Below are 22,850 nucleotides of genomic sequence, written 5' to 3'. Positions count from 1 at the left end.
GGCAGGCGTGAACCAGGGGAGCTTCCTGCCTTTGCTTTCTCGTCACAGGCGTCATGCAGCCAGGTGCTGAAGCGTGATCTGGCTTGGGTTCAGCTTTGATGGACCGCAGCGAGGATGTGCTGCTCCCCGTCACCCTGGAAAGCTGCAGAGGGGGAGCGTGGACCCTGCCAGAGCCTCCCGGACCTCGCTCTGCACATCACGTCGTTCCCGACCCGATCTCATCACAGTTTGTCGCAGCAGCTGAATGCAGTGGTTTTGGTTTTTTAATTCCAGCCGTCCTGGGTAGTCAGGTGCTGGTTTGTAATGAATACAGCCTGTACGTTTTGGGTGAGAATCTCTTGCACGGGACTTCTCTAAAGAGAGTGCTTGTTTTCTTCCAGACTCCCTGCAATGCCCTGTTTCTCGCTGGCCAGCACTTGGCAGCTGCGCTCCCGCGCCCTCGTGCCGGGAGCCACCACCTCGCTTTGCAGGTAGAACGGAGCGTTGCTGAGGGATGTGCTGGCAGGTTAGTCAGACCGTAACGCTGGTTGATGCAATAGCTCGTACTTCTTGCGGGGTAGTTGCCCAACCGCTGTTTGATACCGCTCGCAGCCCTGCGAGGGTTACGTGGATCGTTGCTCGTTCCGAGAGCACCATTAGCGACCTGCTCCGTAGTCCAGGGCTGGTGCCTGCTTTGCATCTGATGGAGCAGGCTTGCGGACACGGTTTGGGTATGTTGCATCGCTTACCGCAGACCTTGGCAGTAAGTGCTCTTGGCAGGATCTTCAGGTCCCCTTGCAGGTTGCGTTTCATGGCTTCGTGCCTTGTGGGTTAATACTGTTTTGCAGGAAGCCACCTCAGTAACTATGGTCAGTGTTTTGTAGCATAAAGTACTTGGTGATGCTTTAGAACAGCTAAACTTTTAAAACATTTTCCGCTTTGAGATACTCAGCAGCTCTTGGAAGCCTCTGCTAATGACACTTCAAAGCAATGCTGAAGCTGAGGTCCATCTCCCTGCACCTGGGGTGAGCTGTCAAAACATTTCCATGTTTGAAATGATCCCCCCGCTCTCTCCTGGCAGAGCTAGACAGCCCCCCAGCCTCCGTGCTGGAAGCCAGGGGTGAAGGCAGGCTGAAGCACCTCTTGCTCATGTGTTGAGGGCTTGCGAGCTTTGCGTTCCCCTGTATTCTATCATACCAAATTTTCGAGGTTCGGGGGTGTGGGAGTCGTGTCTGAGCCTGCAGGAGGACTGATTTCTTGAGACTGACTGTTCAGGTTGTAACCGTGTTCCTTGGTGAAACACTCTCCCGTGCTTTCAGTAACCTTCACTGTTGAGAGCAGAGGGCCTCAAGTGTGAGTGTTGGAAAAGGACTTGTTCCAAACAAGATCCTTTGCCTAAAAAACACAGGAAAATTCACTTCTCCTTCGACTGTCCTCACTCCGTCATCGCAGCAGGCTCCACAGAGAAGGTCCAGCTCCTGAAGCCTCTGGGGAAGCTGCTGCACGGTTGGGTTCCCCGTTGGCCAGACCCTGCGGCTTCCCTGGAGTGGGAGCACTGGCTGCCGTGCCCCTTGCTGTACGGCAGCGCTGCCCTGCAGCTGTTTTCCTGCGAGCTGGTAGGCAGTTGCTGCCTGAGTTTTCCAGGGAAGGTGGACACCTCTCTGCGGGGGACTGGAAACACTCTGGAAAGGTGGCTTGGGGTCCCGGGAGACGGAGTCCTGGCTTAGTCTTTCTCCAGGACGTTCGCTCCGAGCTCCTCTTGTCACGTCACTTAAGAGACACTGAGAGTGAGTGAAGCGATGGGGAGCCTCGCACTTGGTCATGACCCCGATGGACTGAGAACCGGCCGTTCCCGGAGAGCGTCCCTGGCGGGCCAGCGCTCGCCGCCGCTGGCCTGCCTGAGAGTTAAGGTCATCTGGTTGTGTTGTGTCAGCCGAGTGTTTAACTTTTTGCTTATTTAGAATTTCCCGTGTTACGATAACATCTCATAAACTTCCAAATATAGCTTAACACTAATTTAGACCGTAACAGACCCCAGGAACAGTGACCAGGTGTCACCTTAAGCCGTGCCGGCCTTTTTTGCAGCGCGGTGGCGGGAGGAGGCAGGAAGGAAGACGCGAAGCGAAGCAGCTGTGTGAAGGCCGATGTTCTCAGGCACACGTGCTTTCCCAGGCATCTCGGCTGGGGACAGCAGGAGAATCGGTGGGGCTGGTCCGGCTCCCCTCCGCAGGAAGGGGCACGCTGATCAGATAGCCTGATAGGGCCGGCGAGCAGCTTGGACGCCGCGTGGGTTGGATGATGGGAAGTAGGAAGGCAAGGATCAGGCCGCCTAAGGAGTAGCTGAGGAAAGTGCGTGGCAGCGTGGCTGGCCAGAATTCGTAAGTCAGGCTGCTTATTAATGACAGTCACTAAAATCAGGATGTACCTAGGCCACAGATCACTAAATAGCGTGGCAGCACTTGTGTTTGAGAAAACCCAGGGGGTCAAGTTTGCCTTTGCTCTAAACCACTCCTGGAGTGAATTTTACGTTTGTGTTGAGGGTGATCTTGTATCTGTTTCCCTTGCGACCAAGAGAGCGCGAGTGAAGACACTTGCACTCGCGGCAAGGCTGCTGGAGCAAGCCGTCATGGAGGGCACGGGTCCGAGAGAGCTCGCCGGGGGCAGGCCGTCGGAGAGCTGTAATTCTGATGTGTGCGTCTAAAAGGGTTTTTCCTGTCTGTGAAGCTTGAGTCGGGTCGTTTGTGCTCGGAGGAGGCAGGTCTTACTCAACGTGTTTGGCCGTGAGCACCTTGCAGCGACTGATGCTGTCAGCGGCGCGTGGGACCTGTCCGGGGGAAGGTGGTGTCTGAGCATGGGGGTGAGGCCAGCCCCGGGGGGAAGATTTGGTTGACCTGACGCTCAGCGCTATTTTCTTCGCAGCTTGGCGCTGACCTTTCCGTTTTGGTCCTCAGACTATAAGTGGCATCTTTTCTGATGTCTTGTTCTGCTAAATTCAGCTGTGGCTGGCTGGTGGTAAGTGGAGCAGTGGAAACACGGCTAGGTGCCGAAAATAGTCCTTCAGTGGTGCACGCCTTCTGGTGAGGCTCCTCCTGTTACCTGGCCCTGTCAGCAGTCCCAGGGCCAAAATCCGGCTGTGCCGGAGGGAGGCCGGAGGCACTTGTGCTCCCAAAGGCAGCAGGCGTTGCTGTAAGGGACGAGAGCGGCGGTCGTCCCCCAGGACGATGCGGTGGATGCGGTAATCCCTCGGCAGCTCTGCAAGGGACTGAAATGGTCCCACTTTACAGGGGCTGCTTGCCTTCGTGGCTGTGCCTAGCCTGTGGTAGGACAAAATCCTTCTCGGGATTTCCAGTTCCCAGACTCCAGCTTGATCCACTGGAGCAGGGTTTTACCGTGAGCAGCTTCGTCGCCGAAAGGACGTAGCCGGCGTAGAAGCGCTTCCCCAGCCATGCAGGCTCTGTGAACGTAGCAGGAGCTACCTGAGTTTCAGGGGTGGTTTAGCCGTTGCTTCAGGCTGTCCCAAGAGCCGGCTGCTACCAGAAGAGCTGGCCCGCTTCCCGGTGTGCCACTTTCCGTGCTTGCGTGGCCAGCTAGATCAGGGCATGATCTGGGTGAAGAGCAGGGGTTTTTTTATTTGGGTTGGTGTGGGCTGGTGGGCAGGCGTGGGTGGGAGTGCTCCCCCCAGCAGCGGTGCGGGCGCCAGGTGCCCATAAAGCCATGGGGAAACGGCAGCTCCAGGGGAACCCGAAAGTAAAACTGAGCAGCACGATGCCATTGTTCAGGGAAGATGTCAAGTGCCAAGTTGTAGATAATGAGCAGTGAATTACAGTTCAAAATCTGCGTGTATGATCTAGCAACACAAGGAAGGAAACTTAAACTTGACCAGAGATCTACTGCACTTCTGCTTTGCCTGTTACGCACATTGAGATAACGAGTTTGTGAGCTGTTTGCTCATGACTCCATTAAAATCACTGCTTTTCCCTCTGCTAGGGGCAGTGCTGCCGTACAGCTGTGTTTGTGGAAGGGGCTGGGGTCTCTTCTGTGCTGCCCGTGTCCATGGAGGGCTGACACAGTGCCAGAGCGTCCCGGTGTTGCTCCCGGGCTGGCATTACGGAGGCTGAAGTGCCGGCTTGGTACCTGCTGCCTGCCCTCTAATCCCCCTCTTGTCTCTGCAGGGAGTGGGGATGGACAGGGACAGATACTCCAGCGTTTCCCGGAGAAGGACTGGGAGGACAACCCCTTTCCCCAAGGCATCGAGCTGGTGAGTGTGCCGTCCCTCGGGACCAGGACCCCAGGGAAGCGTGACCGCCGTGCGGGGCAGGTGACACTGCGGGGCAGGTGACGCCATGGCACTGCATGCACACATCTCGCTGGGCACTGCAGGGTCTGACCGGGGGAGCCCGTGAGAGAGGGGTTCCCACCTGCCCCCCAATGCAGCTCCAGCTCTGGAAAACCGCGGGATCCAGCGTGCCGCCTCCCAGCTGGGCCGCAGCAGAGCTGTCCAGAGGCGGTTGCTGCTGCGCGCCCTGCCTGGGGTTGGTTCCTCTCCTGGCCACTTTGCTCCCTCTCCTCCTCTGGGATCAGCTGCTTGGGATGCTGGAACGCTTCCTAGAAGAGCCGCACGGATGCAGCGTCAGTATAAATATCTCCGTCACGAATAGCAGGGCTCTGCCATTGTCAGGCCTTTCCCAAGCGCTCCGCTGAGCAAACCGCTCCCCTCCTCGGGCCGGTGGTATCGACAGCGGCTCACCCTCCGGCAGGCCTGGGTGTGCTCTGTTTGCATCCGCCCAGCGCGGAGGGTTGCTGGGCCCTGGATCCCTTCCCTAGCCCTCCGGACACATTCGCCTGCTGTTGTGAGTCCTTTGAGGTTGCGATCATTGCTGGGTCATACCCATAAAGCGACACACCCAGTCTAATTTGGCACTGCGTGGGTTCTTCACAAACCAGCTTTTAACTAATCAAGGATAATAGGATTGTTCTCCTCGGTTGCTAAATTTGAGTGGAAGTTCTTCTCGAACCCTTCCCTGCTGCATTGCTGCTGCTGCTGAGGAGCTCTGAAGGAGGGGAGCTGGTGCTCCGCTGCCAGCGAAAGCGAGTGGGTTGGGCTGCCACTTGTCCAGACCCCTTTTCACCACTAAACTGAGCCCCCTTCTAAGCTGCTCTCCTCCTCCCCCCTGCAGTTCTTCCCAGTTTCCAGCTGAAGTACTGCAGAGTACAAAACCTGAAGACAGACGAGGCTTTAGAAGTCCCTTCAGTGCCTTACAAGCCTCACGCTGCTGGGACTATCCTGACCCCGCTCCTCGAGCCCTTGCAAGTACCTTTGCTGTGCTGGGAGGTGTCAGCACCTGTGAGGCCGGTGTGTGATGGTCGGTGCGGGGATGCCGGCCGGCCGAGAGTGCCCGTCCTCTCCTGGAGCGGAGGAGCTGGGAGCAGCCAACCCTTTCTGCCTGCGTTGGCGTGTGCAGAGGGTTTGCGCTTCCCTGTTCGGACGGGCCCAGCCTGAGTCACCTGCCAGCAGGACTCGCCGAAGGGCATTTGTGCATCCCTGACGAGGGATTTTTTGGCCGAGGGAGTCCTGGGTACTTGGTGTAGCAAAGGGCGTTCCGGGTCCCTGTGCTTCCCCAGGGCTTCGATGAATCATAGAATAGAATCATAGAATATCTCAAGTTGGAAGGGACCCATAAGGATCATCGAGTCCAACTGGGAGTATGGCCTGGGCCTTGGGAGCTTGTTTCCTTAGAGCAGATGTGTCACGGGCATTGAGGGCACCGCACGTTGGGATCTCTGCCTTGCGCTGTCCACGTGCAGGGTCTGGGTAGCTGAGAGGGGTGGTGGCCCAGCCGGCGTCTCGTTTCATGGCCTGCACAAGTTCCCTGTGCTATTTAATGCTCGTTTTCTGAGCGGTGGTAGGTGGTAGCCACCCCTACTTCCCTGTCTGGACTCAGTTCTGCTCTCGGCTGCCTCCCACGTTCCGTGGCCTCGTTCAGAGCCGGCGGTCATCTCCATCTTTGTGTGTGCTGCTGCTGGAGAACTTCCGCGTGAGCTGTGGCTCTTGGAGGCTGACCAGGATGCTCCGTGTCGTGTGCCCTCCAAAGCTCCTGTGACAGGCTTAACCAAAAATCATGGGGCTCTGCTGGTGCTTGCAAAGGAGAGCTGCCGGCGTGCTCTTCTTACCCGGCCAGGAGCAACCAGCTCGTGGAGCGGAGGGCGTCAGAGCTGGACACGTCTCTGATACCCGTCCTCGTCCCTCTGCCCCGTCCCGGGGGCTTGGCTTGCAGGTAGGGGCCCGCCAAGTCGTGCCGTGTGCCCGCCAGCGAGTGTGGCCAGTCACCGGGATCAGCGGCGGTGGCCGGCTCGTCTTCCTATCGCGTGCTCACCGTAACTGCAGCGCAATTTCGGACTTTTATGTGCTATTTCATCTGAGGCAAAATATATATATATTATTTTTCTGGTTAGTGTTTCCTGGTTGTCTGCAGGGGACTTGGGAACTGTCCCAGGAAAGAGGAAAGCTGCTTTTTTCCCGAGGGTCAAACTGTCCAGCCAAAAAATCCCTGGAATTTAAACAATTGGAGCCCCGTCCTGTTGGGAGCCAGGGGTGGCTCCAAGGCTTCCCACAAGCTGTCAGGAGGTGTCCTGGGTGAACAGCACGTAGGGCTGAAGCTAAGGCAGCTTCCAAAAATCAGACGGAGCCCACCCCGGGGGATTTTGGGTTGTACATTACATTGCAGTCACTGCTGTGTTTCTTTTTAACAGCTTTTTTGGGGAGAAGGTTTTCTGGTGTGTGTAGGGAGCAGGAATTTGTAGCTTCTGCCCTTGCGCGTTGTCTGACAGCATTTCCAAACAAAAATACCTCGTTTTAGTGGATGGAAGTTCCTCTGGAGAGAGACATGGGATGTGAACGTGTCTCCTCTGTTGCAGCATCCCTCCCCGCCCAGGCCAGAGCCGTCTCCTCTGGCAGCCCTCGAGCCCACGGTGGGCAGACTGGGGGAGCAGGATCGCCAGGCCCTGGGGCAACCGGGAGAACCAGGGTATTACTGCAGGTGAAACCGCGGCAGGGAGCCCCGCTTCGGGCTGTGACTAGCAGCTCTCGCTTCCAAGGGTTACTGGTTGCAGTGCCTGCGGTACTGCAGTGCCTGCGGTGGTACCGAGCGAGGTGTGCGTTACGGGAACGGAGATTCCTGCTAAAACCGTTGGCTCTAAGTGCGTGCTGTGGTGTGCTACACCCACTGGTTCCTTCTGCTCCGGCGAGAGTTAGTGCAATTCCTCCTCTCCCTTTCAGATGCCACCCGCAGCGCTGGTCCTTACGTCCTTCTGCACCACGATCCCACAGGTCTGCTTAACACAGCACGGTATTTCCCATGTCTTAAGGCCGCTCGTGGATGGTTGTTGGCATGCTGCAGACCGTGTCGTCGTGCCTGCTGGATACGTCCAAGCCTCCGGACACATTTCACCTCTGCCAGCACGCACTGGTACCCGAGCCAGCACATGCCAGCGTTCCCTCCTGGCGCCTGGGCACTGGAGAGTGTTAGGGTTTCTGCTGCTCTCTGAGATAAAACAGTGAGATCCTTTTGTTTTCCAACCAGCAGGTAATTGCCTGCATGTTTGCAGCTTCAGTATCCTTGTTTGGTGAAGGCGAGCACAGGTTTGTACGAGGTTTGCTCCCTGGCTGCCGGGAGCACTTGGGCAGAGGTGCCTGTAGGAGAACGCTGCGTCCTGGCCCTGGCCGGGGGGGCTTGGTGGGGCAGGGTCTGCAGGCTTGGGCCGGGGGTCTCCACTTCCAGGGGATGGTAAGGCACTCTGCTGCTCGCAGAAAAGCTTCCTTTGTTGCTTTGCTTTTGTAAGGTGATGGTAGCTGAGCGGAGCCTCTTCTGGTGCGTCCATCTTGACCAACAGATCTTTTCTTCACCTCTGACGCGGAGGAACCTGAGGTTGGCAGCCGCCAGCCGAGCCCACGCAGCCGGCGGCTGTTTCGGCGACGCTCAGGAGAGAGGAGAGGTGCCGCCACGCTTGGCCGTGGGTTTGGTCAGGAGCGGAGCAGGCAGCTCCTTATCCAGTGGGACGCTGGTGACCAGTGGCTCCATGTGTGGTCCCTCCTGCCTGGCAGCCAGCTCTGCTGCAGCGTTGCGTTGCCCTCCCGTAGCTTTCCAGGGTGGAAATAAATGATCAGGAGGATGTCTTGGGACATCGTAGGCTAGATCCTTGCAAAATCAACCCTTGCAAACGTGGGAAAGGCCTGTGATGTAACTGGTGGAAGAAGAAAAGGTGGTAAAGCAGTGCTGATCCGTGCAGTGCTGTGGAAAACAAGCCTTGCCAGACAGACACACACACATGTTGTCATGAGAGGTTGGTTTTGTTGCTAAAACTGCTCTAGGCAGTGTCTGCAGAGCCCGGCACGCAGCTCTGCCTCCCTGTGGGATTTTTCTAGACAAACGAAGGGCTGTCGCTCCAGAGAGGCTTAGGTGCAGGCTGGCTGGGGCATCCACCAGCGCTGGTCTGCAGGGGAGCTGCAGTACATCCTTCAGGTCAGTCGCTTCCATCAACAACCCCTCATGTAAGAATCAAGACTTTCTTCTCTTCTGGCTGCCTGCAGCTCGCTCTTGTTCTCCGTGGGCACCCAGCAGCGCTGAGATGTGCTGTAAGGACAGACCGATGCCGCTGCAGTGCTCGCTGTGCGGAGCAGCTCCTGCACGCCCCAGCGGCCGCGTGGAGCCCTGGCAGCGTGTGCCACGTTACTGCACTGCACGGGCGGGTCGTGCGGGCAGCGGGTCGTACTGCGCCCAAGGGCAGACCACCGGGAGTGCTGGGTCTGCCCAAGTGGTGGGGGAGACGAGTGCAGGGTGAGCATCCTCCCAGCGGGGATCTGAGTTCGGCAAGGCATGGGTGAAGAGCTCACCTCTTGCACACACAGATCCACGGAGATCTTTAGTTCTGCGTGGGGGCCTGTAGTTTTGTCTTCCTTTAACTGTGGCACCTTCAGTGTTGCAGAGAGCCATGGTACCACCATCGGTCATGGTCGCGCTGCTTCTGGAGGACACTTGTTCTAATCACCAGCCAACCTACGCCCGTCTTTCATGGAGGATGTGTGTCCTTTCTAGAGGATCTAGCTTGAAATGAGGCAATGGTTGTGGAGGTCAGACGTCTGCGTGCCTGGTGCTTTACGAACACGTGGCTGCTTTATGTTGACTTCTGCAGGATAAATCGGCCGAGGAGCATTGAGTGCAATCAAACCGGGCTGCAAGTGGCTCCGGGGCGTAGCCACATAGCCCAGCGGCATGGCCCGATCCGCGGCGTAGCCTGCTGTGGTTTGAAGTGACCCATGCTCTCAGCAGGTGCTATTTTTAAGAAGCTGACTTTTTATCCCATGGCTCGGGAAGAGTCCCAGCACAGCTTGGTGCTTGGAGCCCAGGTGGGTGTCGGGAGCCTCCTGCACCTCCCGTGGTGGGACCAAGGGCTCTGGTGGTCCTCGCTGAGCTTGCGCGTCGGGGGCAGACGGTGGCGGAGCCATGCCTCGGCCTGAGCAGGTGTAACCCCGAGTGAAGAGGCTGAGGTGTGTTCATGTTTGTGCCATGCCGTTGTTACCCTGCGCCCGTTTAGCAGCGGCATAATTGCCTCTGGAATGGGCTGAGGCTCCTAGGCACAGAAGACGGCATGACCGGGGAGTGGAACAGAGCTTGTGCCCGCTGGTGGTGGTGATGTCGATGTCCTCCTGGGGTTCCCTTCTAGAGGAGCAGTCCAGGGGATCTGGACTTCCATTTCTCAGGCCTCTGGATGAGCACACTTGACTCCCGACATCTGGCTTGTACGTACCTGTCTCCGCAGAGGAGGTTTGACACCGTGGTCGTGGAGTGCGTGCCTTTGCGGCAGTCGGGAAGTGCTGGGTGGGACCCAGCAGCAAACTCCTCGAGGGCAGCAGCTTCGTGTGCTTTGCTCTTGTAATTTCTGCAACGTCCGGGAACTGTTTGCGCAGAGCGGTGAGCTACGGGTTCATTGCGGAGCCCAGTGAGGAGACGAACTCTCTTGTTGGGAGAGTGGCTCTCTGTACTTACCCTGATGGCTGCTGAGCCATACCTTCCTCCTGCGCGCTGACGGGGGAGCCGGGCGGGAGGCAGCCCGGTTTGAAAATGGCACCAGAAAGGAGAGGCCTTGGGATGCAGGTTTACAGGGATGTACGTGGCAGAGTCTGGGAAGCAGCTGCACAAATGCTTTTGCCTCATCTCCTTCCCGCTGTCATACCTGGGCAGCTGAAGAGTTCTTGCACTGCGGCTGATGCCCAGCTCTTACCGCTGCGGCTGCACCGGGCTGCTCAGGGGAGCAGAGGAGGGTCTGTGCAGCAGAGTGTGCACGCGTGTGGAGCCTGAGGGTGGGCACGGAGAGCGGTGAACAGCTGGAAAACTTCACCAGGTTGAAACCAGCATCGATTCACAAGGGTTTGGGCTGGAGCAGCGATTTCTGCAGCTTTGCAGCATGTCAGCCCTTTCTGCTAGTCTGGCCCTGTTGCCACTTTATTCTCATCCTTGGTTTTGCTCAAGTCGTCTTATCTTCAGAGCGCATCGGGCCACAGCCCCAGAAGGAGCTGAGCTCTCCCACTCTAGGGAGCTGTCTCAGAGAGGGCCCAAAAGTGTTGGGAATTTTCCACAGCTCCTCACCCGCCAAATGCAGATACTGAGGAAATAAAGAAAAATCCCTTGAGACTTCGAAACCCAGGGGAGTCCTGGGGCCGCTGGCTGGAATTACCCACCAGCCCTGCGATGGTGTTTGGAAAGTCCCCAGAAGCCAGTAAAACTGTGTTCGGCGCTGCCTGAAGTGCGGTGTTGGTGCAGCCTGGGCCGGTGTTTTCCAGCTGCCCGCCCCGAGGGAGAAGTGCCACCTCCCAGAGCAGACGCCGGTGCCTGGAGGCAGCCCTGCCCTGCGGGGAGCTCGCCCCAGGGACACACCGCCTTTCCTTCCCGGAGTTTGTGCGGTGCCTGCGTGCAGCCGCCCGGCACCTTGGTGGGCTGCGGGGACTTTGCGGAGCCTGGCAAGCCTCGCGTTGGAAGGTCCCCAGAAGCCAGTAAAACTGTGTTCGGCGCTGCCTGAAGTGCGGTGTTTGTGCAGCCTGGGCCGGTGTTTTCCAGCTGCCCGCCCCGAGGGAGAAGTGCCACCTCCCGGAAGACGCTGGTGTGCCTGGAGGCAGCCCTGGCCTGCGGGTTTTTTTTTGTTTGGAAAGCCCCCAGAAGCCAGTAAAACTGTGTTCGGCGCTGCCTGAAGTGCGGTGTTGGTGCAGCCTGGGCCGGTGTTTTCCAGCTGCCCGCCCCGAGGGAGAAGTGCCACCTCCCGGAGCAGACGCTGGTGCCTGGAGGCAGCCCTGCCCTGCGGGGAGCTCGCCCCAGGGACACACCGCCTTTCCTTCCCGGAGTTTGTGCGGTGCCTGCGTGCAGCCGCCCGGCACCTTGGTGGGCTGCGGGGACTTTGCGGAGCCTGGCAAGCCTCGCGGGCTCGATGCTGGCTGCAGGTAGCTGCCTCGCACGGCGCAGCCCAGCTCCTCGCAGCCCCTGTGCCGGAGGAGCGCCTGCGGCTCTAAGATGGGTGCAGGGTGCAGGGTGGTGGAGGGTGCCCAGCTCGGCCAGGGTGTCCCGTCACCCTTCCTCCCAGCTTGAGTTTCTCCAAGTGGCTCCTGCCGTCCCTGAGGAGAGGAGGGGACGGCGCCTGCCCAGTTCTCCCCCACAGAGGGGACGGGAGGCTCTGGCCAGTGCTCTCCCCGCTCCCGGACCGTGGCAGCTGCGGGTGCTGCAGCACGTGCTGGGGAAGGTGGCACAGCCGTTTCCCTACATACTCTATAGGTGATGTGCTGCCACCCCAAGCTCCCTGTCCCCGGGAGCCGGTGCCTGGTGGTGTCGGTACCTGGTGGTTTGTTTTTGCATCGTCCAGCCCACCGAAGCTCCAGGCTCCCGCCGCCGAAGCGATGCGGGGGGCAGCGGCGTGGGCAGGTCAGGCCCTCTGACCGCTGTCCCCTGCTCTCTCTTGCAGTTCTGCCAGCCCAGCGGCTGGCAGCTCTTCACTGAGAGGAACCCCCCCACCTTCTTTGTGGCTGTGCTGACCGACATCAACTCGGAGCGGCATTACTGCGCCTGCTTCACCTTCTGGGAGGCCGTCGAGAGTGCACAGGTACTGCGGGCTGCTGGGGTCCTGCCTGTGCAGGCAGGTTGGGAAGGGTGGTCGGCAGCACTGGCTGGGAGCAGCTGGCTGCCTTTGGCTTTGGCCAGTGGTTCCTGCTTTCCCCTTGTTGGAGGAATCTGGGCCCTGGTGTCAGAGGTTTGGGAGAGGGAAGAGCATCCTTTTTCTAACCCTGGGACTTGGCTGATGTGTGTCTCCCTAGCCTCAGAGCCACCCCAGGAATGGTGAGGGGGAGGAGGAGGAAGAGGAGCCATCATCTCCCGTTCAACCCGCGCAGCTCTTTGCTCCCAAAAGCTTGGTGCTGGTGTCGCGGCTGGACCACGCAGAGGTGTTCAGGGTAAGTCCGAAATGCAGTGGCTGGGGCGGGGGGAGCAGGGCCCCTACTCGGGAGGGAGAGGAGAGCAATGTTAGTAAAGACCTTCTGGCTCTGGGAGTGACCAGGAGCAATGTAGTCACTGCCAGGAACGGGAGCTATAGGACCACCCTGGCACAGCAGCCCGCTCTTTGCATCCCGGTCCAGCTCCACAAGCCGGGTCAGCAGCTGCACGCTGAACCTGAACGGCTGGCAGCAGAACAGCACACCAAGGACTCGGCCACACCGGGCAGCTGGTGGCCTTGACCCAGTTTTGTTAATAGAAAAAATGTGAAGAACAGCCCGTTCCTGTGGGAGCATTTATCTTTGCCATCTTTATTTTCTTCAAACGCGCTGCATTATGTGGCTGTAAGAGGTTTGGGAGGGCACGGGCTACAAGCTGGCGTGTTTACAAACTGCCTCCGTGCGTATTGTGTCCGCAGCTCTGCGTCTGGGGCAGGTGGGTAATTCAAGCAACTAAGCAATGAAATCAGGCAGCCAAACGCACAATGCAAACGTTACTGGGCCTCCCAACAAAAACAGCCAGGGAAGCGAGCGGTCAAGGTACGCAAAGACCGAAATGAGCCAGGAACCATTTCAGTGCGGTCTCCAGGGGAGAAGCTCTCGCTTCTGCTGCTCCGGAGGGCAGCCTCCTCCGGACTGAGCAGGCTGGCTGCCTTGCTGCTCCTCTTGGTCCGAAGGAGGAATCCACCCGGCATTTACGGTGGGCTCTCCGCTAGCTTGCCCAGGTGCTGGGCTTGCAGGAGGGCAGCGTTCTCCATCAGGCCAGGCTGTCCCCTTCCTTTTTCCCCTCCCACTGTGAGGATATCACTTCTGGGTAGCTGCCCTGTTCTTGAACCTCTTGTTCACAGCCTGTTCTGTGAATGGGAGCACATGGTGTTCCCTCAGGGTGTTCAGCCACAGCGTGCTCAAGGCATTGATAACTGACAGGGGGAAAAAAAAATCACTCTGTTCTCTGGCTTGGAGCTGCTTCAAACAGCAGGAACATCGGGCTTCGCAGACGCACGGCCCCAGACCACGTAACTGAGGTTGGAGGCACCTCTGGAGGTCTCTGGTCCAACCCCTGCTCGAGCAGGGTCAGCTGGAGCAGGTTGTCCGGGATATCGTCCAGTTGGGTTCTGAGTATCTCCAAGGATGGAGACTCTACAACTTCTCTGGGCAACCTGTGCCAGTGTTCAGCCACCCTCGCAGTAAAATGGTCTGTATGCTTAGGTATTTTATAGGGAAAGTCGTCTGAGCCCAAGTCAAGCCTGTCTTGGCTGATAGGTGGTGTTAAAACAGCGACTCCTTTCCAGCGAGCGGGAGCAGTAAGCCCGAGATAGAAGGGAGCGTATGAACAGAAATGAGCCTGGATCATCAGTCCATTTCCCTTGTTGCAAGCAGTTGTGTTGTATGGTTGTCCTCGCATCCAGGATGGGGTTTTCCACGCCTGGCCTTCCGTGGAGCTGGAATTCACTGAAACGCTGGAGCTGTTCGTTTTCTCAAGCCTGGGAGAGCGGAGCGAGGTCAGCCGGGCTGCAGTGTCTGCCGCTCTCCTGCTGGGCAAAAGCCAGTTGTGCTTGGGGGTGACTCTGGAGGAAAGTGGGTCAGCTAACTAGTTCCAAAAGACAGACGTTTCCTGCGAGAGCTTCTCCCCTGGAGACCGCACTGAAATGGTTCCTGGCTCATTTCGGTCTTTGCGTACCTGACCGCTCGTCTTCCCTGGCTGTTTTTGTTGGGAGGCCCAGTAACGTTTGCATTGTGTGTTTGGCTGCCTGATTTCATTGCTTAGTTGCTTGAATTACCCACCTTAGTGGTTTCTGAGGAACAGATGAGCGACAAGAGCAGTACAGTCCTGTTGTTCTGGGCCTGGGGTCATTTCCCCCTTAGCTGTGAAACAAACTCAGAAATGTTGCTGGGCATCCCCAGAAGGTCTCTGAGCGTGGCAGCTGTGGGAGCGGGATCTCTGCTCCGCAGCAGCGAGTGCCACGCACCTCTGACCTGCCCGAGGGAAGCCGAAGCAGCCCTGCTTGCAGGCTCAGATCGTGGCAGAACAATGGCGTGTTTGCCTCTTGAGCCGTGCTTGCCTTTCCCCTTGCTGCTCCCTGTCCCTGCCAGGAGAAGGGCGATGGGTGGAAACTCTGCCTTTGCCCTTTGGGTGAGTGGATGGATTTCACTGGCTGAATATGAAGTGCAGCCTCTTACTTCCCCAGCACAAGACTCGGGTTGTTGTGGCTCCTTCTCTTCTCTGATTAGGTCTCTGTGTAGCCCAAGACCTGGACCTGTTGGTCCTCTTGGTCAGCATGATGCTGGACTGAGGGTCTGCCTGTTACTCAGGGTGAGGTCAAGCTGTACACACGTTACGCCAGGAGCCTTCACTGCTGGCCAGCAGCCCTGGGGCCATAGCTGCCATGCCCCCTGAAGCTGGGCCAGTCTCCAACCCTTGGGAAGGGGGGGCAGGGTACCCCAGATCTCCCTTCTGGCACCTGGCGAGACTGCACCTTCTCTCAGATCTCCTCCTGCTTCCTCCGTGGAGCGTCCAGCAGAGCAGCGTGTGTTCATGGATGTGCAGGAGCGTGAGCTTGCTCTTCACTCGGTTATTCCAACGTGCCTGCCTGGCCCCTTCTCTCCAAAGCCCCAGTATTTGTGTTTTCTCTTTTCCTCGCTGACATGGGGAGATGGTTTGAGTTAAAAAATAAAACACATCCAGAGGGTGCCTTGAAGACATTCCTCAAATTCCTTATTCATCTGTGTATTATAGCTTGTGTTGAATGCTGCCCTGTGCTTGTGCCCGCTAAATCCTTCTGCGCTGGAGCTGGCGTTGCTTCCCAAATGTGCCCGGCGGGCAGACGTCAAGCAGAGCAGGGCCCAGCCAGGTGTCTCGGCCAGCCCTCGGTGGAGAAGTGGGTCTCCTTCCCATCCCTTGCTCGGGGTTTTTGTGAGACTTGATGCAAATCTGCAGGGACTGGGAGTGCTTAGGGGGTGCTGGAAAAGTCCAGCTGTTTTCAGTCACCTCTGCTAGTGGAGCTTTTGAACCCCCTCCGCGCTGCTCCTGCTGAGCTCTAGCCCAGGCGGCACGTCTGGGGACAGCTCAGTGCTGGGATAGGGAGGTGCTGCTGGCTGGAAGCAAACTGAGCGCATGCTAAATATCCTGTTCTGCTGATGAGGACTCATTGTGAGAGGTCTGAGGGGGAAGACCTTGAGCACTGCACCCAAGAGTTGACTGTCACAGGGTATGTCTGTCTGGTGACAAGCACGGGGAGCCCCTCCATGCGACGGTGCTCCAAACTGGAGGGCCTCTCCAGCTGCACCCGTACACATCTGCTTCCCACCCTGATGCTCAGCTGTGCTGTGCTTTCCTTTCCAGAACAGCCTGGGTTTGATCTATACCATCTACGTGGATGGACTGAGCGTGTCCCTGGAGAACGTCATTGGGAACCTCCTGACGTGTACCATCCCCATCACCGGGGGAGCTCAGGTGGGTAATCTGCCCCTTCCCTCTTACCTCTCTGTGCTTCTGCCTCCTAAGCAGCTCTGATAGAAGCAGGAATGTTTCGCTCAGCTGTATTCTGGTTCTGCTGTGCTGGGGTGAGCTGAGCAAGGCTGATTTGACTCATGGGCAGTCTAGCTCAGTGCACTGGCTATTGAGGAACTGCTGCAGTGCACTGCTACGGCCAAGTGCTTGACTAGTGCAGGCAGTGCCTTCCCAAGTGCTTAAGAGTAGAAACAACAAACCTCTCTGATTTGGAGCAGCTCAGCTCCTAGATCAGCTGAGAAGATCTTGCTGCTCTGCTTAGCTACAGCTTGCCATGACTAGGCAGCTTGGTCTTGGCTCCTTGCTCCCTCCAGGAGGGAGTACTGAGTGGCTCAACCACCAGCTGGCTTACGTAGTCTCCGATCAATCTGTGCAAACAGTTGCCACGGTCTCTGCTCACTCCTGCATCAGGGAGGTCTTGCTCCTCCATTCAGGCCTGTCTGATTGCCTGGAGAGCTGCTCCAGAGCCAAGCGGTCACAGGCCATCTGTGGGAGCGGGGACGAGTCAGCTCTGGGGAGACGGGCCAAGCAAGGCTAACCTTTGCCGGCTGAGCAGCTTGGAGCTCTCTCCTCAAACCGCTGGCTTGTGCCTGTGCGTGGCCGGCATCCCTGATGGACAGGGCTCGAGGAGCAACAGCCTTGCTTGTGCCCAGAACTGAGGCCATCAAAGATAACCCTCCCGTTTTTCCCTCTGAGCCATGTGTTCCTCTAGCACTCCTCCTCCTGCTCGAGGAAGGCCAGCTGGGCTCAGGCTTGCTCATGTGAGCAGCAGATGGGTAAGGAAGGGCTAATTGAAGCTGACTTGGAGATGACAGAAGTGGAGAGAGCCCAGCTGGACCCTCTGGCAGGAGGCATTTGGAGACAGCAGCGTAATGCCCTGGAGCTCTTCTGCCATGCTAACACCTGGAACATAACCGTGGATCTGCACTTGTCTCCTGCAGGGGCTTTGCTTTCAGCTGAGCTCCACTTCCCCCGGCAAAAATACCACCTAATTCTCTTGCACCCAGGCTGCACCCAAGCAGAGGAGCCTTTGCAAGGCTGGGGCAGCACTGCAGGTCCCTGGTGCCTAGAGACAGAGGTTTCTTCCACCGCTGCGGCCCATGACCCTGAGGGGAGGCTGCTGTCTTGAGCCCATGTATCTGTGCAGGCTTCTTGGGGGGGTGCTTTCTGCCGGGCAGAAGTGGTGCCCCTTGGGCTGCCATAATGGTCCACCATAGGTTTGGTGCTTCCTCTAATAATCCAGAGCGATGCAGGTCCTGGGAGGGCCCGGCAGTGGTCCTGGTATTTGCAGGAGAGGGCTGTATGGCCCTCGTATCCGAGTCCTCCGGAGAAGGAAGCAGGGTGCTGCCCACACGCGGGGGGCTGTGACTGTGTGCCAACCGTCCCGGGTTTGCGCTGGCTGAGGGCGAGAGCAATAGCATTCCTGCAGGATCTGCCCAGATCTGTCTGACTCTATCTGGTTCCTCCCCGGTGGGACGTGTAAGCGGCAGTACGGGAGAGGAGAGGCTGTTCGGACCAGGGCGGCTCCTCAAGCCGCTGTGGCTCGCTGAACAGCGCTTTTTGGCACAATTATTCGTCACCTCCCAGTTCTTGCAGGATCGATCTGTGCTGTGGGAACAAGTAGTGTGCTACAGGGAGGACAGTTTGTTGGTGGCACTTCCCTTCCTGTGCTTCACCTGTTCTCCTGCTGTGTCCGAACGCTCTTTTCCAGTGTAGTAGCTATTGCTTTTGCTTTGTGTGTGTGTGTGTGCATCTCTCCTCTCCGAGAGTGCTGGTCCCTGCTTGTTGTTGGCCTCTGCCTGTGTTCGTCTTCCCTGTTGTCTTGCTGTCTTTGTGTGTTTCTAACTGACTGTGCTATCTCTGTCTGTCTCTATCTCAGCTTGACGTGGACGACGAAGCAGCGGTACGCACACATTTTCTTTCATTGGGTCTGTCTCCTCGTTAGCAACCTCTCTTTTATTGTTTTTGAGGGTGGCACGCGCTGCAGCTGGTGCAGCGGTGGAGGCCCAGGCACTGTTCATCTCGGTCAGAGCACCCTCGGGTGTTCCTGCGTCTGCGTGTGTTGCACTGACGGGCAGCAGGGAACGTGTGCGTGGGCTCCTGGGAAGGGGGTTGCATTCCTGCACCGCAGCAGACTGGCTGTGCACTGTTTGCCTCTCCGTGAGTGCGCTCTCCTGGGGGTTGTGAAAACACGGTGGCCTGGTGTAGAAGACCAGGTCAGGGGTGCTTGTTCTGCTCTGCCAGAACGGCGGCGTTCAGAAGCAGATTTCTGGGCTGTTGCGGTGGCGTGAGCTCTTGCGGCTGCAGGGGGCTGAGCGAGGAGGTGGGTTGCATGGCGAAACCTGCTATTGCAGAGCAGTGTTTTCCCTAGAGAGGTGTAGAAAGAGGAGAAGAGGGCCAGTGATCTGGTCCTGCCCCAGCCCCTGCAGCCCGGAGAGCGGGTGGGGACGTGTAGGCTTCCCTGTGCCACTGGGAATGAGCTTAGGTCTGGGAAAAAAACTGTATCGGAGGAGAAGCAATGAGGCTGTGCCCAGCCTGTCCATCCCCAGCCCGTCTACCAGGAGCCGTCAGGGCCTGCTCACTCTGCCTGGGCGAGGCACCCTGTCCGACGGGAGAGGCTGCAGAGCTGGTGCTGCTCCTTTGCCTGGCAGCGCTGGCTGGGCATGGCGCAGGCGAGCTGTTCCCCTCTGGTTGCGAGGTCCTGGAGAGCCCTCGTGTGCTACGTCGCAGTGCGGGTCTCGGGGCTTGCTGCCTTCTTCTGCCAGCCGTCGAGGAGTTGCTCGTGCTGGCCGGGACTGCCGGCTGTTTCAGCAGGTCTCATTCTTCCCCTTATAGCCCGTGGCCCCAGCCAAGCACGCGATGTGTGTTGTTGCAGCGTCCTCTTCCTGCAGCAGCCGTGCTCCAGCTGTGCTGCTGTGAGGTGGTGTGCCATGGTGGGACACGCTGCCCTGTTGGGTACGAGGGTTGTGCCGAAGGCACGGTCCCCCTGGCCCTGTGCACTGGGGGGATTTGGGCTGCTGCTGGCTTGGAGAGGCAGTGGGCAGCTGGCTTGCCCTCGATGCTTGTGCTCGCCCCTTGCTTGGGTGGACGCCCAGTGACCGGCTCTGTTTTCTCTTGCAGAGGACGATCTCTCTGGGAGCAGGGGACAGGCAGGTGATCCAGACACCCATCAATGACTCGCTTCCCGTCAGCAGCTGCAGCGTGGCCCTGCTCTTCCGCCAGCTTGGTGAGACTTCTCCCCACGCCTCCTTCTCATCGGGTCTGGTGCCAAAGCCAGCTGGCCGAGTCCTGGGCTGGAGTTCCCTGCACGTCGCTTCCCACCACGCTCCCCAGCCTGGCTTGTCAGCTCAGGGCTCTCTTCCAGCTGCAGCCACCTCAGACTGAGCCCTCCCTGGCCCCGCTTTGCTTTCCCTTTCCCAGGAGGGCAGGAGACTGGCGGCTCTCCCCAGCTCGGGCGCAGACGTGTGGCCAGATCTCATGAGAAACAGCCTGGGTGGCAGGAACGAGTGCCCGGAGGTGTGCCGCCATTAGCCTTGCGCCTCTGCTTAAAGGACACTGGCCGCTCAGCAGAGCTGCTGAGCGTCTCTCAGAAGAGGGGCCTCCTTGGGGGAGCACGTACCTGGGTGACCCAGAAGTGGCTTTTTGGGAGAACGTTGAACTCCTCTGTTGCGCAGAATGTGGAGATGGGGAGTGGGATCCAGCTTGGGTGGGGTTTAGTGGTCTCCGGTGGGGTGCGAGAGGGGAACCCTCGTTTCTGAGCGCTCTTCTCTCCTTTTCTTCCCAGGCATCACCAATGTGCTGTCTCTCTTCTGTGCAGCGCTTACTGAACACAAGATCCTGTTTCTCTCCAGCAGTTACCAGAGGCTGACCGATGCCTGCCGGGCTCTCCTTGCACTTATGTTCCCCCTCAAGTACAGGTGAGGGAACCCCACCGCTCCTCAAGCCCCTCAGCCCTCCGACAGCAACCTAGAGCCAGCTAGGGCACAGCTGCCTGCCGAGCCCGTGCTGGCTGTCCTGCCTCCCCCTCGCTTCACGCCCTCACTGCCTCCTGGTTTCATAGCTAGTATTACTGGTAACTAGCTGTGTTTTGGGCACTGCCGGCGAAGGGGCGGGTGAATGCCCACAGGTCTCGGCTGTGCTGAAAGCCCCTTTCCTGAAGCCTTTGGCATGCGCAGCAATGTAATTCCAGAGCATGTCCACGGCAGCAAAGGGGTGCAAACCTTCCACCCCTGCCTCCCTCCTCTCTAGGGCAAGACCAGGGCTCTAGCGCTGCAAGCAGGGAGCGAGGCATTACCAGCAGTGTCTGTAGCTCCAGGAGCTGCCAGCATGCACTATTCCTAGCCGTGGCAGCTCTTGACAGAGGGAAGCAAGCCCGTCAGGCTGTGGGACATGGTCCGGCAGTGCGTAATCACTCCATGGTGTGCGTGGGAGAGGCCAGAGGTGCTTATCTCTCCAGAATCCGTCCCCTTTCCCTTCTCTCAGCTGCAGTGCAGCCCGTGCAGAGCACAGAGTGCCAGTGCACCGCTTCCGCTGGCAGCAGCCCCGAGCACAAAGTCTCGCTGAACGGGGGTGCTGGATGCTAGGAGGCTTCCAGAGAGCCGTGGTGCAAATTCTGCTCTCCCTAGAAAGGGGCACACGCATACAGGGCTTTTGTTAAGGTGCCGGTGGTGGTGGCCAAGCCGCCGCGGTGACTCCTGCGGGACAGCTGGCACCCCGCTCGCCCCAGCCCCGGGGAGCTGGTGATGCTGTTGACCCGCGGGGCCCGGCCGGGGAGGGGGACGCTGGCTCGCAGACTGGCCGCCACTGGGGCTGTTTGCACATCTCCCAAGTAGGACAGTTGAGATAGACAGGCCATTGTTGCTGCCAGCTCCTGTCGCACTGTTTCCACACTGGCCTGCCATACCCCCAGGCTGCAGAAAGGCTATTTGTATTCCAAAGAAAGCTTTCTTTTGGAGTTAAATTGCTCTGCTGGAAACCTTTCCCTCGGTCAGATTATAACTCCAGGGCCAGAGAATGATCGTGGTCAGTGTCCATGAGCCTTCAGAAACCTTGCGCAGCTGTAGGGCACGTACTGTTTGAAGGGCTGAGAGTGCCAGGAGAAAGCCTGCCTTCCTGGGGAAATAGTCACCCCACAACCTCCTGGAGGTGGGGATCATCAGCTGGTGTCGAGGACGGTGCTTGGGTAGAGAGCAGGGCTCGACTGGCTGCAGCGATGCTCTTTTTCGGTTGCAGTTTCACGTATGTGCCCATCTTGCCTGCACAGCTCCTTGAGGTACTGAGCACGCCAACACCCTTCATTATCGGAGTCCACTCCATCTTCCAGTCGGAGACGCAGGAGCTGGTGAGACGCCGTGTACCCCGTCCCTTGTGCCGGGAGCAGAAGCGGTCCAAGGAAGAAGCAGGGGTCGTGTGCCAGCAGTCTCAGATAGCAGCAAACGTTGTCCTGAGGGTGCCCGGGGCAGCAGGCTGACCACGCTGGCTCGCACAGGCTCTGCTTGTTCAGGCTGGCCAGCCCGGGCTGCGGTCCAGACGTGCCGCACAAGCCAAGCAGGGCTGGCTGGGCCACACGTCGTCGGGGCTTTGGGCTGCAGAGCCTGCACACGAACGGCTGGGGTTAACCGAGGATTTGATTTTGAAACTCGGCTGGCAGTGCTGGTCCAAGAGGCTGTGTTGGCACTTCAGACTTCAGTTCAGAAACTGAATTAAATCAAAGCATAATGAGTCTGATCTAAACTGAAACAAGCTTTTGTGCAGCCTTTTGGACAAACTGCAGCGTGCCACTTCGGTTAAGCAGGGTGGCCTCTGTGTTGGGCTGGGGTCAGTGTTTGACGCCTCACCCAGGCTGATAAGGTGCCGAGGAGTCTGATGCCACAAAGTCATGGCAGGTGCCTGCTGAGCAAAGCTGCGTCCCTCTCCTTGCCAGGTTGTCCTCCCCCTGCCACCTTCGTTGCAGGGAGTGATGGGATCCCTTTATAGCTTGTGTATTGGCAAATGCTAGGGTTTGGTGACAGTGGATAAGAGAAAATAACTTCTGAGGGCTAGAGTGCTCACAGAAGATGGGGAGGAGACAGACACTGTTCCCAAGTCCTCCTCTCCTGAGCTGGGCTTACCCCCTCGCTAGCTCTCCGTCGCCCAGCGGGAGGTGGTGAGGAGGGTGTCGGAAAGCCTGGCCTTGTCTCATGCCTGTCCTGCCACTTCCAGCTGGATGTTGTTATCGCAGACCTGGATGGCGGGACAGTGAATGTCCCCGAGTGTGTACATATCTCCCTGCTCCCTGAACCTCTGCTCCAGCAGACCCGGGAAGCCCTCTCCATGGTAAGTGCTGCAGCCTTTCCCCTGTCTGCAGGGTGCGAACACCTCGGGAATGACACACATTTCCAAGGGGGGCTGGAAACGGAGCAGCAGGGACTCCTCTGAGAGCAGAGGTCCGTATCTCAGGGTCCTTCTGACCACGTCCCAGGAGACCTTTCCTGATCCTGATGGCCTCTGGTGCGCGGCAGTGCCAGAGGGGGGGTTCTTCTGCCAAAGGTTTCTGGGAATCGGGCGGCTGGCTCCCAGCCTGTGGGCAGGAAGCAGCTGCGGCCCTGAAGCTTTTCTGGCAGCAGGGACTCCTCTGAGAGCAGAGGTCCGTATCTCAGGGTCCTTCTGACCACGTCCCAGGAGACCTTTCCTGATCCTGATGGCCTCTGGTGCGCGGCAGTGCCAGAGGGGGGGTTCTTCTGCCAAAGGTTTCTGGGAATCGGGCGGCTGGCTCCCAGCCTGTGGGCAGGAAGCAGCTGCGGCCCTGAAGCTTTTCTGGGCTCGCGCGTGTTCCCAGAGGCTGCCGGCCGTGCG

At 58.4% G+C, this 22,850-nt stretch overlaps 1 protein-coding gene across 1 annotated transcript in view; it reads left to right on the top strand.

Moving 5' to 3' along the window:
• Positions 1-3,200: 3,200 nt before the first annotated feature.
• LOC103893349 (myotubularin-related protein 5) overlaps positions 3,201-22,850 on the top strand; it is a 43,223-nt gene continuing 23,573 nt past the window's right edge. The window contains 9 exon segments of the mRNA XM_019470250.1: positions 3,201-3,214; positions 4,039-4,237; positions 11,983-12,120; positions 12,332-12,466; positions 15,849-15,959; positions 19,137-19,242; positions 19,801-19,933; positions 21,249-21,357; positions 22,218-22,331. Of these exon segments, the coding sequence (XP_019325795.1) occupies positions 3,201-3,214; positions 4,039-4,237; positions 11,983-12,120; positions 12,332-12,466; positions 15,849-15,959; positions 19,137-19,242; positions 19,801-19,933; positions 21,249-21,357; positions 22,218-22,331 (1,059 nt within the window).

The sequence above is a fragment of the Aptenodytes forsteri genome, unplaced genomic scaffold (assembly GCF_000699145.1).
Source record: "Aptenodytes forsteri isolate BGI_AS27 unplaced genomic scaffold, ASM69914v1 Scaffold302, whole genome shotgun sequence".
Classification (NCBI taxonomy): domain Eukaryota; kingdom Metazoa; phylum Chordata; class Aves; order Sphenisciformes; family Spheniscidae; genus Aptenodytes; species Aptenodytes forsteri.
The sequence above is the reverse complement of the archived record's forward strand: the minus strand, read 5'-3'. Positions and strand labels throughout refer to the sequence as shown.